General features: G+C 38.1%; 2 protein-coding genes across 13 annotated transcripts in view; one reads left to right on the top strand and one right to left on the bottom strand.

Moving 5' to 3' along the window:
• Positions 1-2277, top strand: part of AK5 (adenylate kinase 5) — a 276265-nt gene extending 273988 nt beyond the window's left edge. For 2 of the 3 annotated variants that reach the window (XM_030825172.1, XM_003260226.2), the window contains exon 14: positions 912-1048. In XM_030825172.1, coding sequence (XP_030681032.1) covers positions 912-980 — 69 coding nt within the window. In that variant the 3' untranslated portion in view covers positions 981-1048. Of the gene's footprint in view, positions 1-911 lie in introns of all 3 variants that reach the window. The other variant, XM_030825171.1, reaches the window with a different exon arrangement.
• Positions 2278-3848: 1571 nt separating this feature from the next.
• ZZZ3 (zinc finger ZZ-type containing 3) overlaps positions 3849-19240 on the bottom strand; it is a 119627-nt gene continuing 104235 nt past the window's right edge. For 5 of the 10 annotated variants that reach the window (XM_012500508.2, XM_030825168.1, XM_030825170.1 and 2 more), the window contains 4 exons: positions 18447-18599; positions 10607-10741; positions 8390-8490; positions 3849-8091 (listed from right to left, as the gene is read on the bottom strand). In XM_012500508.2, coding sequence (XP_012355962.1) covers positions 7947-8091; positions 8390-8490; positions 10607-10741; positions 18447-18599 — 534 coding nt within the window. In that variant the 3' untranslated portion in view covers positions 3849-7946. The remainder of the gene's footprint in view (positions 8092-8389; positions 8491-10606; positions 10742-18446; positions 18600-19240) is intronic. The other 5 variants (XM_030825163.1, XM_030825166.1, XM_030825165.1 and 2 more) reach the window with 1 other exon arrangement.

Below are 19240 nucleotides of genomic sequence, written 5' to 3'. Positions count from 1 at the left end.
CCCAAATGCTCCAGAACACTCAGAAGTCTCACTTTGAGTAACTCCAAAGTCTTTCCATGACCCCTAGCAATGTTTTACCTAAATAGGCACTTATTGTTTTAAATAGACTTTCCTTTTTAGAGAAGTCTTAGCTTCACTGCAAAATTGAGCTTGGAGTTCCCATATACTAGTTACACTGCTCTAAAAATCCTGTACTCTGCCTACTCATCCCCCCTGCCCTCTGCTCATCAGTCATTGACCTTTTTAAACCTGCTTCCAGTTTTGACTTTTCCAGAATGTCATATAATTGGAATCATACAATATGTACCCTCTTCAGAGGAGCTTGTGTCATCACTGAGTAATATATATTTGTTTAGTGCTGAATAATATTCCCCGTCCATCTGGATATATCAGTTTATCCATCCATTAAAAGACTGAAGATCATCCTGGGTGCTTCCAAGTTTTGTCAATTATGCATGAAGTTGCTGTCAACATCCATATGCAGGTTTCTGGGTAGATGTTCATGTTTCAGCTCATCTGGGTAAACACCAAGAAGTGCAATTGCTAAAAAGTATGGTAAGAGTATGTTCGGTTTAAGAAACTGCAGTGTCTTCTGAAGTGGGTGTACCGTTTTGTGTTCCCACAAGCAATGAGTGAGAGTTCCTGTTGCTCCATGTCTTCACCAGCATTTGGCGGGGTCAGTGCTTTGGATTTTGGCTAGTCTAATAGATGTGTAGTGGTACTTCATTGTTGTTTTGAGACACCTAGTTTTAAAACCACTGCTCGTCACTTTTTTCTCTGTGTTTTGGGGGGTCTTGTGTTTTAAAAGAAGTTTGCAGAGCAAATTATGGGCAAGTGATAGTGATCTTTCATTATTAAACATGATTTACAAATATTTCAGACTAACTCTCTTTTTTTCCTTTTAAATATAGATAAATGCAGAGGGAACACCAGAGGACGTTTTTCTTCAACTCTGCACAGCTATTGACTCTATTTTCTGAAGGCAAAAATGCATGTTTGTTAGAATGGAAACAGAGAAAAACATTAAAAAGTTCATTCCTTAACACAATGTTTCAAGTTAAACCTTTTGTGTCCCCCCCACCCCCACCCCCCCCCACCCCATAAATCCTGACAGCACTGTCTGCTTCCCAGCTAGATCTGTGTGAGAGGTGTCTGGAAATCATGCATGGTATATTTGGGACTATCAGCCTCTTCTCCACACTTCAGACAACTGTCTGCACTCACAGCACGCACACTTTGTATCATGCAGGCCGCACTCAGAGCTGGTCAGTACATGAACAGTGGTGCAGTGCCAGTCTGTGTCCATTGTGATCACAGGCCTTGCTAGACCCTGATCATCTGGTTCTCCTCTCATTAAGCATCCCTAACTCCCAGTCACACCTTCCTCTCCCCAAGATTTACATACTGTTCCCCGATGGAGGCCCCTGGCATAGGGGACAGCCCTGGGCATCTTCCTTTGGTGTCTGGCTGTTTTGTCAACTCTCATCCACTGGTGGCTAAGAGCCATAAGGTGGGTTGATTACACAATGCCTTGTACATGATATAGAGACATCAAGCAAGTAAAATTTGACAGAAATTTTAAAATATGAAACTGTATAGCTTTTCCAAGATGGTAAAACCCAGGTTAGTCATCAGTAACATTCTCTATTATTTTTAAGAAACTTGGAATACTGTCATTATGGCTAAAAGAACAAATCTGATAAATTGTGTAACCTAGTCTCTTCTCTACATGGTGATGCATTTCAGCAATTATAAATTAATATAAATGACCAAAAGTAACTTAAAAGCATGAGATATTTGCTATTTCATTCATTGGGCACTTATCAAATTAATTATAATTTTGATTTTAAATGGTCACCCATTTATTTGTTGCCAAGCAAGTAAAAAATACCATAACAAACCTGATGTGGGTGGGAGGGGCATGTCAGTAAGTGGTGTGTTCAATGTTGTGTTTGTTTCATATGGGCCCTTTCCAGGAGTTTGCAAACCTTGTCATACCCATATGCAAAATTGTGTTGCCTTGCATTAAACCAGTGAAGTTTGGGTTCTCTCTTGTGCTATCAGTTGTAAAATCAGAGCTTATTATATATTCTACTGGAATAACTGCATCTTCCACTCAGTCACTACAAAAAGGCATAGTTTCAGTTTGCATGATTTTTTTTTTCTTCAATGGTTGTGCAGATAAGGATCCATTTCTAGGATAGAATTGTATTTTTTAAGTAAGTCATTTTTTTTCTTGAAATGGATATGTACAAATAAAATAAATGGAAGACAGGATAACTCTTTTTCTATTTATTTGTAACTCACATCATTCTGGAAAGCATTTGAAGCCTTATTCCAAACAGAATTAGAAGCGAACACAGAAATAGTCAAGATTTACGATACGCTTATATGGTTTTAATTTTAGCTATAGATCAGTTTTGAGTTATTACAGACAGAACTCAATGTATTCATGATACATGGTAACTTTCATATTTCCTCTTTCTCTAGCACTCATTCTGAAACAGAAATGTTAGTGTTTGCTAAAGAAGAAATTAAATTTCTTTGGTTACAGTTATGCCTCTATTAACAAAAAGGGGCATGTTCCCACAACTCCAACAGTTGTCAAATACTTCTTTATTACTACCCCAAGTTGTCACACTCTCTATCAAGGAGCATAAGTACTTGAGCAAACTGGAAAAAAAAAGGTTACAGGATGAAAATCATCAGTTGTGCCAGAAAACACAAAATGACTCTTTGTAGGGATTAACATTCTTGAAACACATACCATATACTGGCAAACACAGTCCATGCCCAGCACAGCTCTGACTGCACAGGTAAGGAAAATGAGACAGCAGAGGGGCAGAAAGGTCCAGCCATCTTTTACAGGCTTTTACGGCTGTAGCTGACAGCCACCTTGAAAAATTTAGCAAGGGTAAATGGCTTTGCCCCTGAAGAGTATCTAGAAGTGCAAATCAACTCTTCTCTAGAACACATTACTGATTTGAATGGCTTGAAATGGTATCACTACTTTAAAGTCATAAGATTTTAATACTGGAAAAGACCTTAGAGGTCTCTGTCTGGCGAAAGACCTGTGTGTATGTAGAAGACATCAGAACATAATCTAAACTCCTTTACAATGATGTGTATTCAAGGCCACATCTGAGCTGGCCTGTGCCCTCTTTGATGCCATCAACTACTACTCTCCTCTTACTCGTCTGGCTTAAGCTACTCTGGCCATCTTAATGTTGCCGGAACAAGCCACGGTCTACTGGCTCAGGGCCTGTGTGCTACTGTTACCCTTCTGCCCCTTCCTACAGATTATTCATGCAGCAAATTCCCTTGCTCCATCCTGGTTTCTATTTGAATTTACCCTGGCCAATAGAGGATTTCTTTGCTTATTCCATCTAAAATGGCAGACTATTCCCCATTCTTCCATTATTATTTTTCTCTGAGCATTACTTATCTTCAAAGCATTTATCCCTGCCTGAATTGAAGTAATAGTTTTTATTTACTTACTTATTGCTGGTCTTCTGCATTAGATTATAACCTCCATAAGGACACGGCTTGGTATCTCCAGTCCCACACACAGTAATTATTATTCGAGAGCTAACATATGTAACATGCTCTCTGCACCTCCAGTTTTCTCATGTATACAATGGAGAACATAATAGTAATGAACCTCATAGAGGAACTGTGAGGATTAAACAAAAGTTAGTAAGACACGAATCATTTACTAGCTCCTAATGTGCAATGAAAGGTAGTTCTCTGTCAACACTTACTGAGTGCTTCACTTCCACAACTGGGACTAAGACCCAGAATTTTCACTCCAGTGTCTTTTGCATTACATTGCTTTTTTTTTTTTTTTCTTTTGAGACAGCGTTCACCCCCAGGCTATTATGCCATGGCACCATCTCGGCTTACTGCAGCCTCAACTTCCCGAGTTCAGGTGATCCCCCAAACTCAGCCTCCCGAGCAGCTGAGACTACAGCCACGCGCCACCATGCCCAGCTAATTTGTTTGTATTTTAAGTAAAGACAGGGTTTTGCCATGTTGCCCAGGCTGGTCTCAGACTCCTGGGGTCAAGCAATCTACCTGCCTCGGCTTCCCAAAGTGTTGGGATCACAGACGTGAGCCACCGTGCCCGGCCCCATTACGCTCCTCTTGAAAACATGGAAGGGAATCAAGATACACAGCCTAACTAGCGTCCCACAGAGAACCAAAACCACCTCTGCCACCCAGGGTTGAACCACAGCCTTTGGGTAAGATAGAGTCCAATTCCCCTGTCCTCACAGAACTGTCAAGATGCCCTTCTGATGCAAGGCCTCTAAGGATCTCACAGACACACTCAGTCATAGGTGGTGTCTCTTAAGTTCCTGGAGGAAAAAAATGTAAACTCACCAAAATGTTGGTCATACAACCAACACGTATTTATTGAGAATCTATTAAATGCCAGGCCCTAGAGACACAGACAGACATGGATGGTCTCTGTTCTCATGGAGCTAAATGTATTATAACTCTGAAAAGTCTAGTTAACTAGCTACATGAACTGTAGAAAAAAGAAGTTATATCTTTTTTCTGGGATCATATAAATAGAAGAACATTTTTCATCAAGAAATAAAAATAGTTTACAGCCTAAACAGGACAATGTCTTCATAAGCTTGTGGAAAACCCTACTGAAATCTGAAGACTTCCAATCCCATCCAATGCATCTACAGATGAACAACAGGCTTCAAACTTCATTATCCACAATAAGAAATAGTTTTATATAGCACACAACACTTATATTTATGATTGAAAAAGACATTTCACAAAACTATTTATTACATGTGATGTACCATTTTCTCTATTTCATTTTTTCAAATGTTCTTCATACCTAGTAAATTTTTGTGTTCTGTGAATCAATTTAAACAAAAAAGGGAAGGGGGGAAAACAGACAAGGCATACTATTAGGTTAAGTGAGAAGCACCCAACATGCATAGAAGAAAATCCTACCCGAGGCAGGAAACACAAGCCTTAGTCCCAGCTTTGCCTGAGACTTTGCAAGCCTGGACATATGCTCAGGGTTGTACTCTTAGGAAGCACACCACGTCAGGAAAACAGAATGTAAGGCAACACCTGCACACCTCCACTCCTAACACCTAATGTTGCCTGACACAAGGGGAAATTCCTGCTCAGGAAACAGGATAGTAAGGCAGACGCTGACTCTGAAGTAATCTGGCTAGGTTAAAATCCAAGCATCACTGCTTTACTAACTATACGACCTTGGGCAGGTTAATTAACTTCTCTCTGGCTAGATTTCCTCATATGACAACAGGATAATAAATGACCCTGCCTCATAGAGTTGTTAAGAATTAGTTATCATATGCTTGCTTGGCACATAGTAAACACTGTATCAGTGTTTTCTATTATTATTATGCATCACACAAAAGGAAACCTCCTCTGCCTAAACCTTACAGCAATGGTTTTAGATATTAAAAGTTTCTTAAGATGTGCAAATAACTTGAGCACAATATATCAGGAAATAGATCTTATCTACTGAATACCACTGAATAAGCAATGCTTTAGCAAGTAGGTCTTTTACAGTCTGTTTTAGCTTACAGTCCAATAATTCTATGTAGGCAGATGGTGGCCTACTGGCAAATGACAGCTCTGCCCATTATTCCTGCAACTCTCAAATTAAAACAACAACAAAACACCACCTACTACCATCCAAACTTCAGAGCCTTTTAAAGCCATGGGGGCTATTTGCCTGGAGCTGAAAAATGCAAAACAAACACATCTTCTGCTCAAGCCGAAAAATCCTCTTTTTAACTCAAAAATCTCAAAAAATGTTTGCCCTTGAAAAATGCATTCAAGTGGTTTGTCTATTCCATTTATATAACAATTGTATCACTAGTAGCCCTCTTCCAAAGCATACATCACACTTTATGGAATTTTTGAATGGATCTGAATGGCTTTCCAAAACTAACTGGTATTATTTCTACACAAACATAGAAGTTACCATCAAGCGTTACTATCTTGCCTAATTACAAGTTGAAGGCAGATCTTCTGGCATATTCACAAAACATTTAATACAAAAATGCCCAGAATGCTAATGATTCCCCTCTTCACCCACTAATAATTCCAGGGTGAGAAGTTAAGCTCAAGTCCATTTACTTTCCCTTCCATTATGATATATTATATCTATATCATCAGTGATCTTTAATCAATATATTACTTTAAAATTCTCATATTTCTATATTTAAAATTCTATTACTTTTCTCAATTAAAAAAAATTCAGGGTATGATTTTAGTACCCCGCTATGTACTGAAGAGAACTAGTAAATAATGTTCCCTTGATTTAAAATAGGAAAAAACAGGTGATTCTAAAAATTGGGTCAAATATAACAATCAATCTTAGAATATTTATACCATCTTTTCCTATAGTTAATAGTAATTTCCAGGAAACAAGGTGATTTTTCAAAAGCCATCTGTTTAAATACATGGGGGCTTATTTTCATGAGACACAACCAGAAAAAAAATTTTCAACTTTAGTTTTCACACCTGAGCATTAATAATTGCCTTTTTCTTTAACCATGGTCTGTTTCCTTTTTGTAAGCTAGTTTAATTTAGTGTTTCAGCACACACTGAGTAAAAAACATTACCATCTTTTACAGGGTTGCTTCAGATCACCCTCTTTTCTAATATATTCCTTATTCTTCATAAACGACAGAAAGAAAACTCTTAAATATGTGAAGCAAACCATTTTAAAAAGTACCAATTTCTGGTTTTAACACTGGTAAAAAAAAAAATCCAAAATCTAACCAAAAGGAAGTCACAACAAGCATTCTATAATATAAACAGACAGTATCCACATAGTTTATTTCTCACAGTTCTCCTGACAAATGAACATCATTCAAGAACATACTGTATACACAGATAAGAAGAAACATACAAAATGTTTTAAATGATGCACAACAAAATCCAGCAGTATAAAAGAATGCATGTGAACCCTTGCTCACTGTGCAGACTAAATTTAATCACTTGTTTAAATAGTAATAAAAATACAATCTTTTATGGATCTTGTGCAGACTACAAAAGAGGGAAATTATTACCATATATATGATTTTTATATTAGGCAGTTTTCTTTGATGAGTTGTACTGACAACTCCAAATACAGAGGCAGAAGGCTGTGTATTTTAAAGGAATTAATGTTGTGAATTAGAAACTTTACACAGTTACTACCACTGGCACTTTTCACCATAGTTTGTACACATCACATGATCATCTTATATAACATTACATTTAAAAAATATATCTGAGTGACAATTTTATAACATTCACACACCATGAGCTGGTTAAGGAAGCAATGCCACAGTTGCCTCCTGTAGTGCTTCACTGTTGGTAATTAAGGACAATTCATTGTGGTTAAAAGAAATTAGATATCAATATGATTAAGCAGCTCCAATTTACTAAAGGCCATCAATGACCACCACTGGGACAGTGAGTTCTTTTCAAGTGTATATCCTAGAAGCAAACACCATCATTGGTTAAAACTTTGTCTAAAGAAGTCAGTTTCTGTGCTGAAAACTATTTTCACAAACTGAAGGCTACTAAACTGTTTTAATATAAATACTTTGTCTTCTCATTATCATATTTATGACCAAGTTCTTTGAAACCTTTGGAATTTACTCTCTCTTTAATGTGTGCTCTCGCTCCATCTCACCCATTTAAGATCACCACCTAAAATGCAGTGGTGAAAAATTCACCAGGGAAACCCTTTGCTCACCAGGAATGTTCAGCTGCTGAAGTGATCTAGAGCCACAACGGTGCGGAGCTGTACTTGACGAGAACACTCAGGAAGCTCTCATGCTGTGAGTGTCATTTCTGGGAAAGCAGAGAATCTTTCCAAACTGTGCACATAATTAACAATGACACCATTGCTATGTGTTGAAGAGGACTAGTAAATGATGTTCTCTTCCATGTCATCTGTTTGCTGGAAAGTAGTTTGGGTCAAGGTAATTGTAACTGGTGCCCTGAGACACACAGTAGTCTCTGTCTAAGAATGTTTCTGACCTATAAATAGGTTCTAATTGGTGATCTTCCTTGTGAATATCTGTTTCATGTAGGCTGCAAAGAAAAAAAAGACACATATCATTACATGGTATTGGATGCATTTCAGTCTGTGTATTACAAATCTTCCCTCACAGCTCTCCCTGTTTAAATCCATTAATCTATCAAAATCTCTAACGGAAAGTTACTTGACATGTGGTATGATTACAGAAAAAAATTAATTGCCTAGAACAACAAAGTTTAATTCACTAAGTGTGGGTATTAACATTTTCTATGTTTGGAAATCAAATTCACTAATGGCTGAGAAGCTCTTTTCTTGTCTAAGTTGAAGACTGACAATGAAGAAAACACTTACCAGTCTGAACAAGAATCACAGAAATCCAAAGACATTTCTGGAGGACAATCCTGGCAATGCCAGCGAACACCCTGGATGGGTTCTATGCCACAGTTATCACACTGTAACAGATTCAGAGAGGAAATGTATTAAGTTATACTGTTCCACGATCTTTTTTATTTTCCACAAGGAAACACATGATGTGCACATAGACACCTCTTCTCTCTCCATGCACAGGACAGTAATATAACACACAAATGGTTATCTGTTAGAGACAACTTCTAGCAAACTAGGTAAAATTCCATCCACTCAATATCAAGATGTGGGTGAGAGGAACATTAGAAGGGATAATCTTCAATCAGGTTAAATTTATTTTAAAAATTTTAAAAGTAAATCATCTCCAATTTGGGTGTTTTGTTATTTGTAACCATCTACTTGAAAGGTACCTCTGACCACTGGTTGAGAAACAGAGAGTTAATACCATAGTTAAAACTATCCAAATACTGGTTAAGGAAGCAATGCCACAGTTGCCTCCTGTAGTGCTTCACTGTTGGTAATTGATACAGAATTGTTTTAGCAGGTTCTCTTGGCTAACATAAACCCAGGCAACAATGAAATTGTCTAAACTTTTATCTTATTGAAGTGCTCTCCAAAGCCTAAAGACTCCTAATAACCAATGCCCATCATGTCAAAAAGGCATATCTAGCTCTTTCTCAGCGTGCTGGCACTGTGACAGTCCTCAGTGTGTTCTGTGCACTTTTGGAAATCAAAGGATCTATCATTTCTAGTTTCTTTGATCATCTGGTCAACTATAGTGGCTGACAGACTGGCAAACAAGCCATGGCTGGGTTTTGCAGCAAAATTAGGAGAAGTGAAGCAAGTTTCTTTCTGAAAGGGCAGAGCTGCCAGTTAGGAAAATCTCTATTGGAGAAGCAGGGTCACTGAAAGATCAAGAGGGAAAATCATTTAATATAGTATGGTTACTGGCTACTCTAGAGGATCAAAGGTATAGCTTTGTTTTCAATTTGGTTTACCAGTCACAGCACACATCAATACTTTCATGTGTACCCACCAACACCACCAAGTTTATGGTCTCGTTATTACTTCCTCCAGTCCAACCAAGTCAATTCTAATGCCTAAAGGCTTCTCAAACTTGCCAATCTTTATTTCCATGGCCACCAGTCAAGTTCAGGACACCCTCCTCTTTTGTCTAAATTATCAAAAGAATCTCTAACCAGTTTCCTTGACTCTAGTCTTGCCTTCCTCTAATTTAGTTTCCATACTATGGCCAAAATGATGAGGGGAAAAGCTGGTCAGTTCCAAACCCACTGCTTTCCTAAAGATTATCACCCCCAATAGTTTAAGTAACTAGAATGATTCTTTCCAAAACGTAAATTTCATGTTACTTTCTGCTTAAAATCATTCAATGGTTCCCCCCACCAACCTCTCAGGATAGTGTGAGCTCCTTGGCAAAATTTATAAGGCGGTGCAAGCAGCCTCTAACTACTCTCTAGTATGTACTCTAGCCACGCTCAACTATTTTGTTTAACTTCTCTAAATTCCTTATGAGAATGAAAACAGAATAAGGGCAAGAACTGAGTCTGTCTTGTTTACTCTAGCACTTAGCAAAGTGACTGGAACATAATGTGTATTACAAAATTCTGCAGAATGAGCATATGCATTTCTATTAGCCTCTCAATCAGAAAGGGGAAAAAACCCATTTCTGACCCATGAACAACAGCAACGAAAAGAGAAATAGCTAAACAAAAGCCCCTCACATTTTACCTCAATTGATAGCTACCTGTATGTCTGTCTTCACTCTACTAAATAATAAACTTGTCACATCAGGAACGATGGCACCACTGCTTTGTATAAATGAATGGGATAAAAGATAAACCTTTTCCTACATGCTTAGCAGTTCTGGAGTTTAACACTACAGAAACCACTTTAAAGTATCTCTTATCACCCTTTTAAAATTAAATGAATATTGCAGCCTGGCCAACATGGTGAAACCCCCATCTCTACTAAAAATACAAAAATTAGCTGGGCATAGTGGCACACACCTGTAATCCCAGCTACTTGGGTGGCTGAGACACGAGAATCGCTTGAACCCGGGAGGCAGAGGTTGCAGTAAGCTGAGATCACGCCACTGCGCTCCAGCCTGGGCAACAGCGAGACTCTGTCTCTAAATAAATAAATAAATAAATAAAATGAATCCTAAAATTAAACAGAACTTACCTTAAAGCCCACATGTTGCACAAATCCACTTTCAGCTTGCATCTGCTGAAGTTTCTGCTTCTTTAACTTTTTAAACTGTAATAGTTCTTTATATTCAGGTAAATTCCTATATATGATAGGAATACTTTCGTCATCCTATCAAAAAAAACAAAACAGAAATGTTGGTTTGGTAATTAAAATGAATTAAGTGTAAGAAATACTGATACAGAATATTTTTCTACTGATATTTTTCATTTTTAAAATATCTCTTAGTACTCATAGAAAATTAGTGCTGCTATTAGCAGTATTTTCCACTAATGCTTTTGGACGGCTTTTTGTTTTTTTTAACAAAATAGTAATTCTGAATTGTAGCAGACTACTTCAATGCAGGTAAAAGGGAAGTGCGGCCATGCTTACCACCTCTGTCATACACTGTTGCAAACCCAATCCCATCTTTATATTTTCACGGTTACTTGAGTGACTTGTAATCTACTTCTCCCTCATTTAAGGAAGTTTCTCTTCTTCAATCTAACAGATTTTTACATTTGCTCCTGTAAACATGACACTTTCTTAATAACAAGCAAACCAACCTCTGCTCTTGTTTTTTGCTCTGTACTCCCAATGATCAAAGTAGAACATTTCTCTCCTACTCAACAAGATGAACTGAGTTACAAAGATGACTATTTAGAATAGACTGTAAGAGACACCAACAGTAAAAACTATATAAATGTATTGAGTAGGCTAGGCGCAGTGGCTTACACCTGTAATCCCAGCACTTTGGGAGGCCGAGGTGGACGGATCACTTTAGGTTAGGAGTTCAAGACCAACCTAGCCAACATGGCAAAAGCCTGTCTCTACTAAAAATACAAAAATTAGCTGGGTGTGGTGGCACACACCTGTAATCCCTGCTACTCGGGAAGCTGAGGCAGGAGAATTGCTTACACATGGGAGGCAAGACTGTGTCACTGCACTCCAGCCTGGGAGACAGAGTGAGACTCCGTCTCAAAATTTAAAAATAAAATAAACGTATTAAGTTGAAGTATCCCTTAATAAACTGGCTTTCAAGGTATAAAGTCTATTTATGATTCCGAACTTTTAGATACATACGTTCAGGACTATCCCCCACCTCCCAAATTGACAAGTAGTTTTCTACTCAAAGTATTAACGTGCAGAATTTGTCTATTTAAAATTGCTGACAACACTGTGGTTCATCATCCTAGACAACTTCAAGATTATCACAGATGCCCAACTCGCTATTTCTGGCCTCTAATCTTACACTGATTCTACTGAAATGATCTCCATTTTCATTCCTTCTCAGACTCCCACTCCAACAGCCATACCTTGGACCTTGCCTTCAACTATAAGTGTTTTACATCCCAAATATTAAGCTTAGATTTCCTACCTCCACTGTTATTCCTACTTCTCTCGTATTCTCACCCCAAATAATCAGCTTATTTTTTTAACCTCGTTGACATTTCTAATCACTATTCTGCTTCCCATTCTCCCAATTCATTTGTGCTCTGCCACCCAGGTTCTATTTCTTTCCTTTGCTACCTCATGACTGATCCCATGCTCGCTAATTTCCTAAAAGCATCCTCAGTTCTCTGATCCATGTTCTGTAAATTCTCAATCCTGGACCAGACAAGCCCTACCCCACCCGTTCCTCCTGCTCCATTAGGTATTAAGTGCTATGTTTTTTTATATCAAGTAAACAAAAGCTTACACAAAGCAGCCCAAGTCAGAAATCTAAGTGTTATCCTCAGTTTTTCTTTTTTTTCTGAGACCAGAGTCTCGCTCTGTCACCCACGATGGAGTGCAGTGGCGCGATCTCGGCTCACTGCAAACTCCACCTTCCGGGTTCACGCCATTCTCCTGCCCCAGCCTCCCAAGTAGCTGGGACTACAGCTGCCCGCCTGTAGTAGCTGGGACTACAGGCACCCGCCACCACACCCAGCTAATTTTTTTGGGTGTTTTTTTTTTTTTTTTGAGACAGAGTCTTGCTCTTTCGCCCAGGCTGGAGTGCAGTGGCGCAATCTCGGCTCACTGCAAGCTCCGCCTCCCGGGTTCACGCCATTCTCCTGCCTCAGCCTCTCCGAGTAGCTGTGACTACAGGCGCCCGCCACCATGCCCGGCTAATTTTTTTGTATTTTTTAGTAGAGACGGGGTTTCACCATGTTAGCCAGGATGGTCTTGATCTCCTGACCTCGTGATCTGCCCGCCTCAGCCTCCCAAAGTGCTGGGATTACAGGCACACCACACCTGGCCTATCCTCAGTTTTTCACTCCGTCTTATATCGAATGTAACAAATCCTGTCATTTCTTAATCTTTCTACAATCTCTCTCAAATCCATCCTCTAGTATCCACCCCATCCTTTGCCCCTACCATTACTTAAAAGTTCCCAGTGGTTTCCTATCTACAGCATCAAGTCCAAAGTCTTCAGCTGAATAAAAGATTCTTTACAATTTCACACTTCATCTATCTTATCTCCCACTTTTTCCTGTTTTTTTATTTTTATTTATTTATTTACTTATTATTTATTTATTTTATTTTATTTTTTTTTATTTTTTTTTTTGAGAGAGAGGGTTTCACTCTGTCACCCAGGCTGGAGTGCAATGGTGGGGCTCTCTGCAGCCTTGACCTCCCAAGCTCAAGTGATTCTCCCACCTCAGTCTCCTGAGCAGCTGAGATGACAGGCGTACACCACCAAGCCTGGCTAATTTTTTTCTTTTTTTGTAGAGACGGGGTTTCGTCATGTTGCACAGGCTGGTCTCGAACTTCTGGGCTCAAGCGATTTGCTCATCTAGGCCTCACTTATTGCTAGGATTACAGCATGAGCCACTGCACCTGGCCCCACTATCCATTTCAAATTCTTGTCAACTAAAGATGTTTGATGATTGTTATTACCATCCTATGTCACCACTGAGAAACACAACGTAAGTAATGCTATACACTAATAAATGAGTGACCCAAATAATTAGATAATATAGTAAGAAACGTCTTAATGAAATTTACTTAATTCAGGTATTTTGCAAATGCAAAGAGTGTAAACACTTTTAAATTTTTAAATTTGCATTTAAATGCTAAGGATATTATTAAATGTGATCAGCAGGGCTAAGATTAAAAAAAGTTAAATCACCTCACACCCAGTAGGTGGCTACTACTAAAAAAAAAAAAAAAAAACCAGTGTTGGCAAGGATGTAAATAAATTGGAATCCTTGTGCACTGTTTGTGAGAATGTAAATGGTACAGCTCCTATGGAAAACAGTATGGTGGTACCTCAAAAAATTTAACATAAAATTACCATACAATCTAGCAATTCTACTTCCCAAAAGAACTGAAAGCAGGATATTTGTATACCCATGTTCACAGTAGCATTATTCACAATAGCCAAAAGGTGGAAGCAACCCAAGTATCCATCAACAGATGACTGGATAAACAAAATGTGGCATACAATATTGGGAATATAATGCAGCCTTAAAAAGGAAAGAAATTGTGATACATGCTACAAAATGGATGAATCTTGAAGAACATATTTTGGGTGAAACAAGCCGGTCACAAAAGGACAAATACCGTATGCTTCCACTTACTTGAGGTATGCAGAGTAGTCAAATTTATAGATACAGAAAGCAGAATAATGACTGCCAGAGGCTAGAAAGAGGGGTGTTGGGGAGATGTTTAATAGGTACAGAGTTTCAGTCATGTAAGCTGAGAGCTCTGGAGACTGGCTGCACAATAATGTGACTGTACATAGCATTGCTGAACTGTATACTATAAAAATGGTGAGGATGGTAAATTTCATGTTATGTGTATTTCACCAAAATTAAAAGAAAAATTTTTTACAGCCTCATAGATTTCCTAATCATAATCACTTTAAACTTACTTAAAGGGGACTAATATCAAATGGAGCTAAAACTGTATACAGATTTCAAAGCCACAGGTAAATAACATGTAAGTAAGTGTTCTATCAATTGCTTTTTGAAAAGAGAAATTAAAATCTATAAATTTTTCCACCAGATGCTTCATAAATATACATTTTGAGTAGCTATTTTAAAGTGATCAGAATAATTTGAACTGGCACTCATTTTTAAATAAATAAACTCAACAACAACGAAAATTACATCAAATCCAATCCACTCTATTTTGCCAATTTGTCAAACTGTAACTTTGGGTTTTTTGTGTGTGTGTGGGTTTTTCTGAGGGTTTTGGGTTTTTTTATTTTGTTTTTTGAGATGGAGTCTCACTCTGTCTTCCAGGCTGGAGTGCAGTGGCACGATCTCAGCTCACTGCAAACCTCTGCCTCCTGGGTTCAAGTGATCCTCCTGCCTCAGCCTCCCGAGTAGCTGGGACTACAAGCATGAGCCACCATACCTGGCTAATTTTTGTATTTATAGTAGAGACGGGGTTTCACCATGTTGACCAGGCTGGTCTCCAACACCTGACCTCACGATCTGCCCACCTCGGCCTCCCAAAGTGCTGGGATTACAGGTGTGAGACACTGTGCCCAGCCTTTTTGTTTTTTTTTTTTTTTTAAGACAGATTCTCCCTCTGTCGCCCAGGCTAGAATGCAGTGGCGTCATCCAGGTTCACTGCAGGCCCAATTTCCCAGGCTCAAGTGATCCTCCCATCTCAGCCTCTTGAGTAGATGGGACTTCAGGAATGCACCACCATGCCAGGCTGATAATTTTTTCTTTTTCCTTTTTTGTAGAGATGGGGTCTCGCTATGTTGCCCAGGCTGGTCTTGAACTCCAAGGCTCAAGTGATCCTCCTGCCTCAGCTTCCAACGGTACTAGGATTACAGTTGTGAGCCACCACGCCTAGCCAAATTGTACTTTTTTTAAGTACTCCACCACCACTCTTCATCTGGCCAATTTTTATCCATACTTCAAGTACCATCTTCACTGTCACCCTCTCAGGTCTTCCCCTGAAACTCTCAATCTAAATTAAGTACCTCTTAAATAATTATGTTAGCATCTCTTTTTCCTTTGAAGCATTTTTTAATTTATTTTTTCGGAGATGGAGTTTTTGCCCTTGTTGCCCAGGCTGGAGTGCAGTGGCGCAATCCCAGCTCCTGGCAACCTCCACCTCCCGGGTTCAGGCAATTATCCTGCCTCAGCCTCCTGAGTAGCTGAGATTACAGGCATGCACCACCATGCCCAGCTAATTTTTTTTTTTTTTTTTTTAAGTAAAGATGAGGTTTTACCATGTTGGCCAGGCTGGTCTTGAACTCCTGACCTCAGGTGATCTGCCCACCTCTGCCTACCAAAGTGCTGGGATTATAGGCGTGAGCCACAGTGCCCGGTCTGAAGCACTTTTTTAAATGTGTGATTTACTGATGTGATTACACATCTATCTCCTCCCACAGACTAAAATTTATGAGCACAAAGATCAAACATATTTTGTTCATAACTATGTATCTAATCCCTAGCAAAGCCTGATAAATAGTAAGTTTAAATAAATATTTCTCAGATGTACAATTCTAATAATCACAAAGTATGAAATTATACACAAATACTGTTTAAGATACAGCACTGATATTAGTCATTTTTCAAAAGACAAGTTTAAAAGGAAATTTAAAAATTTTTATGAATAGTTATGAAGGTAGTTTGATGCCAAAGTATACAATCAGTATTTGATTAATCTAGCTATAGAACAAACGAGCTTACTTTTATTTGATAACTTTTCATTAAAATATCCTTTTCCAGTTCTATATAATCAGAGAATTAAGGAAGATATAGGGTAATCTTTATGTACTTTTAAGCAAGGAATCAGAATCAGGTTAAGTATTGAGAAAATAATTTCAGGAATAGTAAATAATAAAAAATATTAACAGCAACAAAAAGAAATCCCTATATATGTAAAGTAAAATAAAGTGAATTAACCTAAATTAATATCCAACCATGGCAACACTGAGAGGGATTATTTATTCCAAGATAATTTAAAAACCAATTTGACTTTACTTCTGTAGCGTGATAGATATAGATATAGATATAGATATAGATATGGCAAAATAAAGAACTGAAAAACAGTTTTCAGGAACCATATTAATAGTAGTGTTGGTTATTAATATATTCTGAGATTGTTCTGGGCAGCGTGAGACAAAGGAAGTAAGTATTACATTGATATCATTGAGAACTGTGATTTTTAACCTGCAGAAAGGAGATACATATTTAAGATTGATTAGGGTAGATAAAAGTCCTAGAGTTCTTAAGTTGAATTTGAAATTAAAATATGAACTTAATGATGTCTTTCATCCTTAAATAAAATAAAAATGTATCATATTTCCCAGCTCTGTCCATTAACAGGCCTACAAACAATGATGAACCCAGCAGCAAGTAACACTCCTACAGTCAGGATATAGTCTCTAAATACCATTTCCCAGTAAAAAGAAGGACTAACTCTGGGTCTGAGGCAGGAAATATACAAGATGAGCCTGGATTTTCCTTGTTAAAAATGGGTATTAAGCTATTAAGCACTATTAGAGTCTTATCAAAAGAACTTATAAACCAACTTAAATAGGCTACAACTAACCAAAGATGGGCCAGTTTGAACACTAACCAAGGCAGTAACATCAATGAATTGAAACACATTAAATACATTTAGGGCCAATAGTTCTTAAGAATACAAAAAATTTTTAAACCTCATTGGTCATCTTTGAAGGACATGAGAAAATTAACTCATTATTTTAAAAACCAGAAAATAGTCCAGGCATGGTGGCTCACACCTATTATCTCAGCACTTTGGGAGGCCAAGGCAGGCAGATCACGAGGTCAGGACATCGAGAATATCCTGGCCAACATGGTGAACCCCCGCCTCTACTGAAAATACAAAAACTAGCCGGGCGTGGTAGCACACGCCTGTAGTCTCAGCTACGCAGGCGGCTGAGGCAGGAGAATCACTTGAACCTGGGAGGTGGAGGCTGCAATGAGCCGAGATTGCACCACTGCACTCCAGCCTGGGCAACAGAGCGAGACTCTGCCTAAAAAAAAAAAAAAAAGAAAAAGAAAATAAAGGGAGAATTGAGCAATTATCCCACCTTTTCTATATGTACCTCAGAGTAACCAAATAGTTGACTGGGGGGCAGGGGAATTACTTTTAGAATAGTCCATCAAGGAAATGAAGAAATGATAGCATAATCACTATTCTGTAACATCTAACGAACTAATCGATCTAGGCAATGATCAGAACATGCCTAAAAAAGAGACAACCAGGCTGACGAAAGTAAACCTGCCCACCCTAACAGACAAATACATCTGCATCTCATCAATGCTCTTGACCTACTGTGAATTTACAGGAAGTTCAGAAAACAGAGGAACAGATTAAATGACAACAAGAAGATGTAATCAATAAAATCCATACTGCAAAATTCTATAGGACAAATGAACCAGTTCTTCAACAAAAACACTGGGAAAGGGAATAAAGGAAAGTGACAGACGGAGAATGAACCTATTGTGATTTATGGGCTTTATTTGGATCCAAGCCCAAATGAAAAAATTAGAAAAAAAATCATGAACGGTGACTATATATTTCACTGTATAACAAATCACCTTTTATAAACATGATAATTATATTCTGTAATATCTGGGACTTGCTCCAAAATAATCCAGAGCAGAGTTGAGGTGGGTAGGGAGGGAGTAGAGATAAAATAAGGTAGCTTCATGTTGATAATTGTTAAGGTTCATTATACTATTCTCTCTATTTTTGTATATGTTTGAAATTTTCCTCACAAAAGCACATTACTTAAAAACTATACATTTGACTTGTTCATTAAAAGAAACCAACATTCTCTAAAGAGTGGAAATAATTAGAAAATCCTACTCTCTTCTATACCTTGATGTGTATAACAACTAAGTAGATAACTTACTGATGCATCTTCAACAGCAGTGTTCATGTGGCTATGAAAACAAGATCGGTCATCATCTTCATCCATATACACTGGCGGTTCATGTGAAGTCATGAAAGTGGAAGGCTTAAAGAGATGCTTATTAAGAGGGTGCTGTCGTCTGCTTGTTGAAGACTAAGTAAGAAAACAAATTTTTAATTGGGACAGTGAAAAATCATTACAAGAACCAAAAATATAAAAATACAAATGTTACTTCCAACAAGTCTATCAGAAGAATTTCACTCTATCCTTTAGCATACTCTTATGTTGTTGCTTTTTCTATGTTTTCTGTGTTTTTAAAGCACAACTAGCCTTAAAAAAAATTTTTTTAAATGTAGGGGAAATACCCCAACAACGGTAAAATGGGCCACATGCTCAATATCTAGCTTATATTTGTATCCCCAGCATTTATCATATTCTTGGCAGTCAAATACTGGCTGCACTGAACTCTTATGATCATCTTATAGAAGATCAGAGAGGATGAAGTGGCCTATGCCAGACATAAAACTATCCAGTAAAAGGAAAATTTCTATAACATTATGAATATCTGAAAATACTTATCTAACATTGATTGACTGCTTATTCTATGCCAGGGGCGTCCAATCTTTGGCTCCCCTGGGCTACGCTGGAAGAAGAATTGTCTTGGGCCACACTAAAAAAAAAAAAAAATCTTGTAATGTTTTAAGAAAGTTTACCAATTTGTGTTGAGCCACATTCAAAGCTGTCCTGGGCCACACGTGGTACGTGGGCCATGGGTTGGACAAGCTTGCTCTATG

The sequence above is a fragment of the Nomascus leucogenys genome, chromosome 12, assembly GCF_006542625.1.
Source record: "Nomascus leucogenys isolate Asia chromosome 12, Asia_NLE_v1, whole genome shotgun sequence".
Classification (NCBI taxonomy): Eukaryota; Metazoa; Chordata; class Mammalia; order Primates; family Hylobatidae; genus Nomascus; species Nomascus leucogenys.
This window is presented reverse-complemented; position numbering and strand designations above follow the sequence as displayed.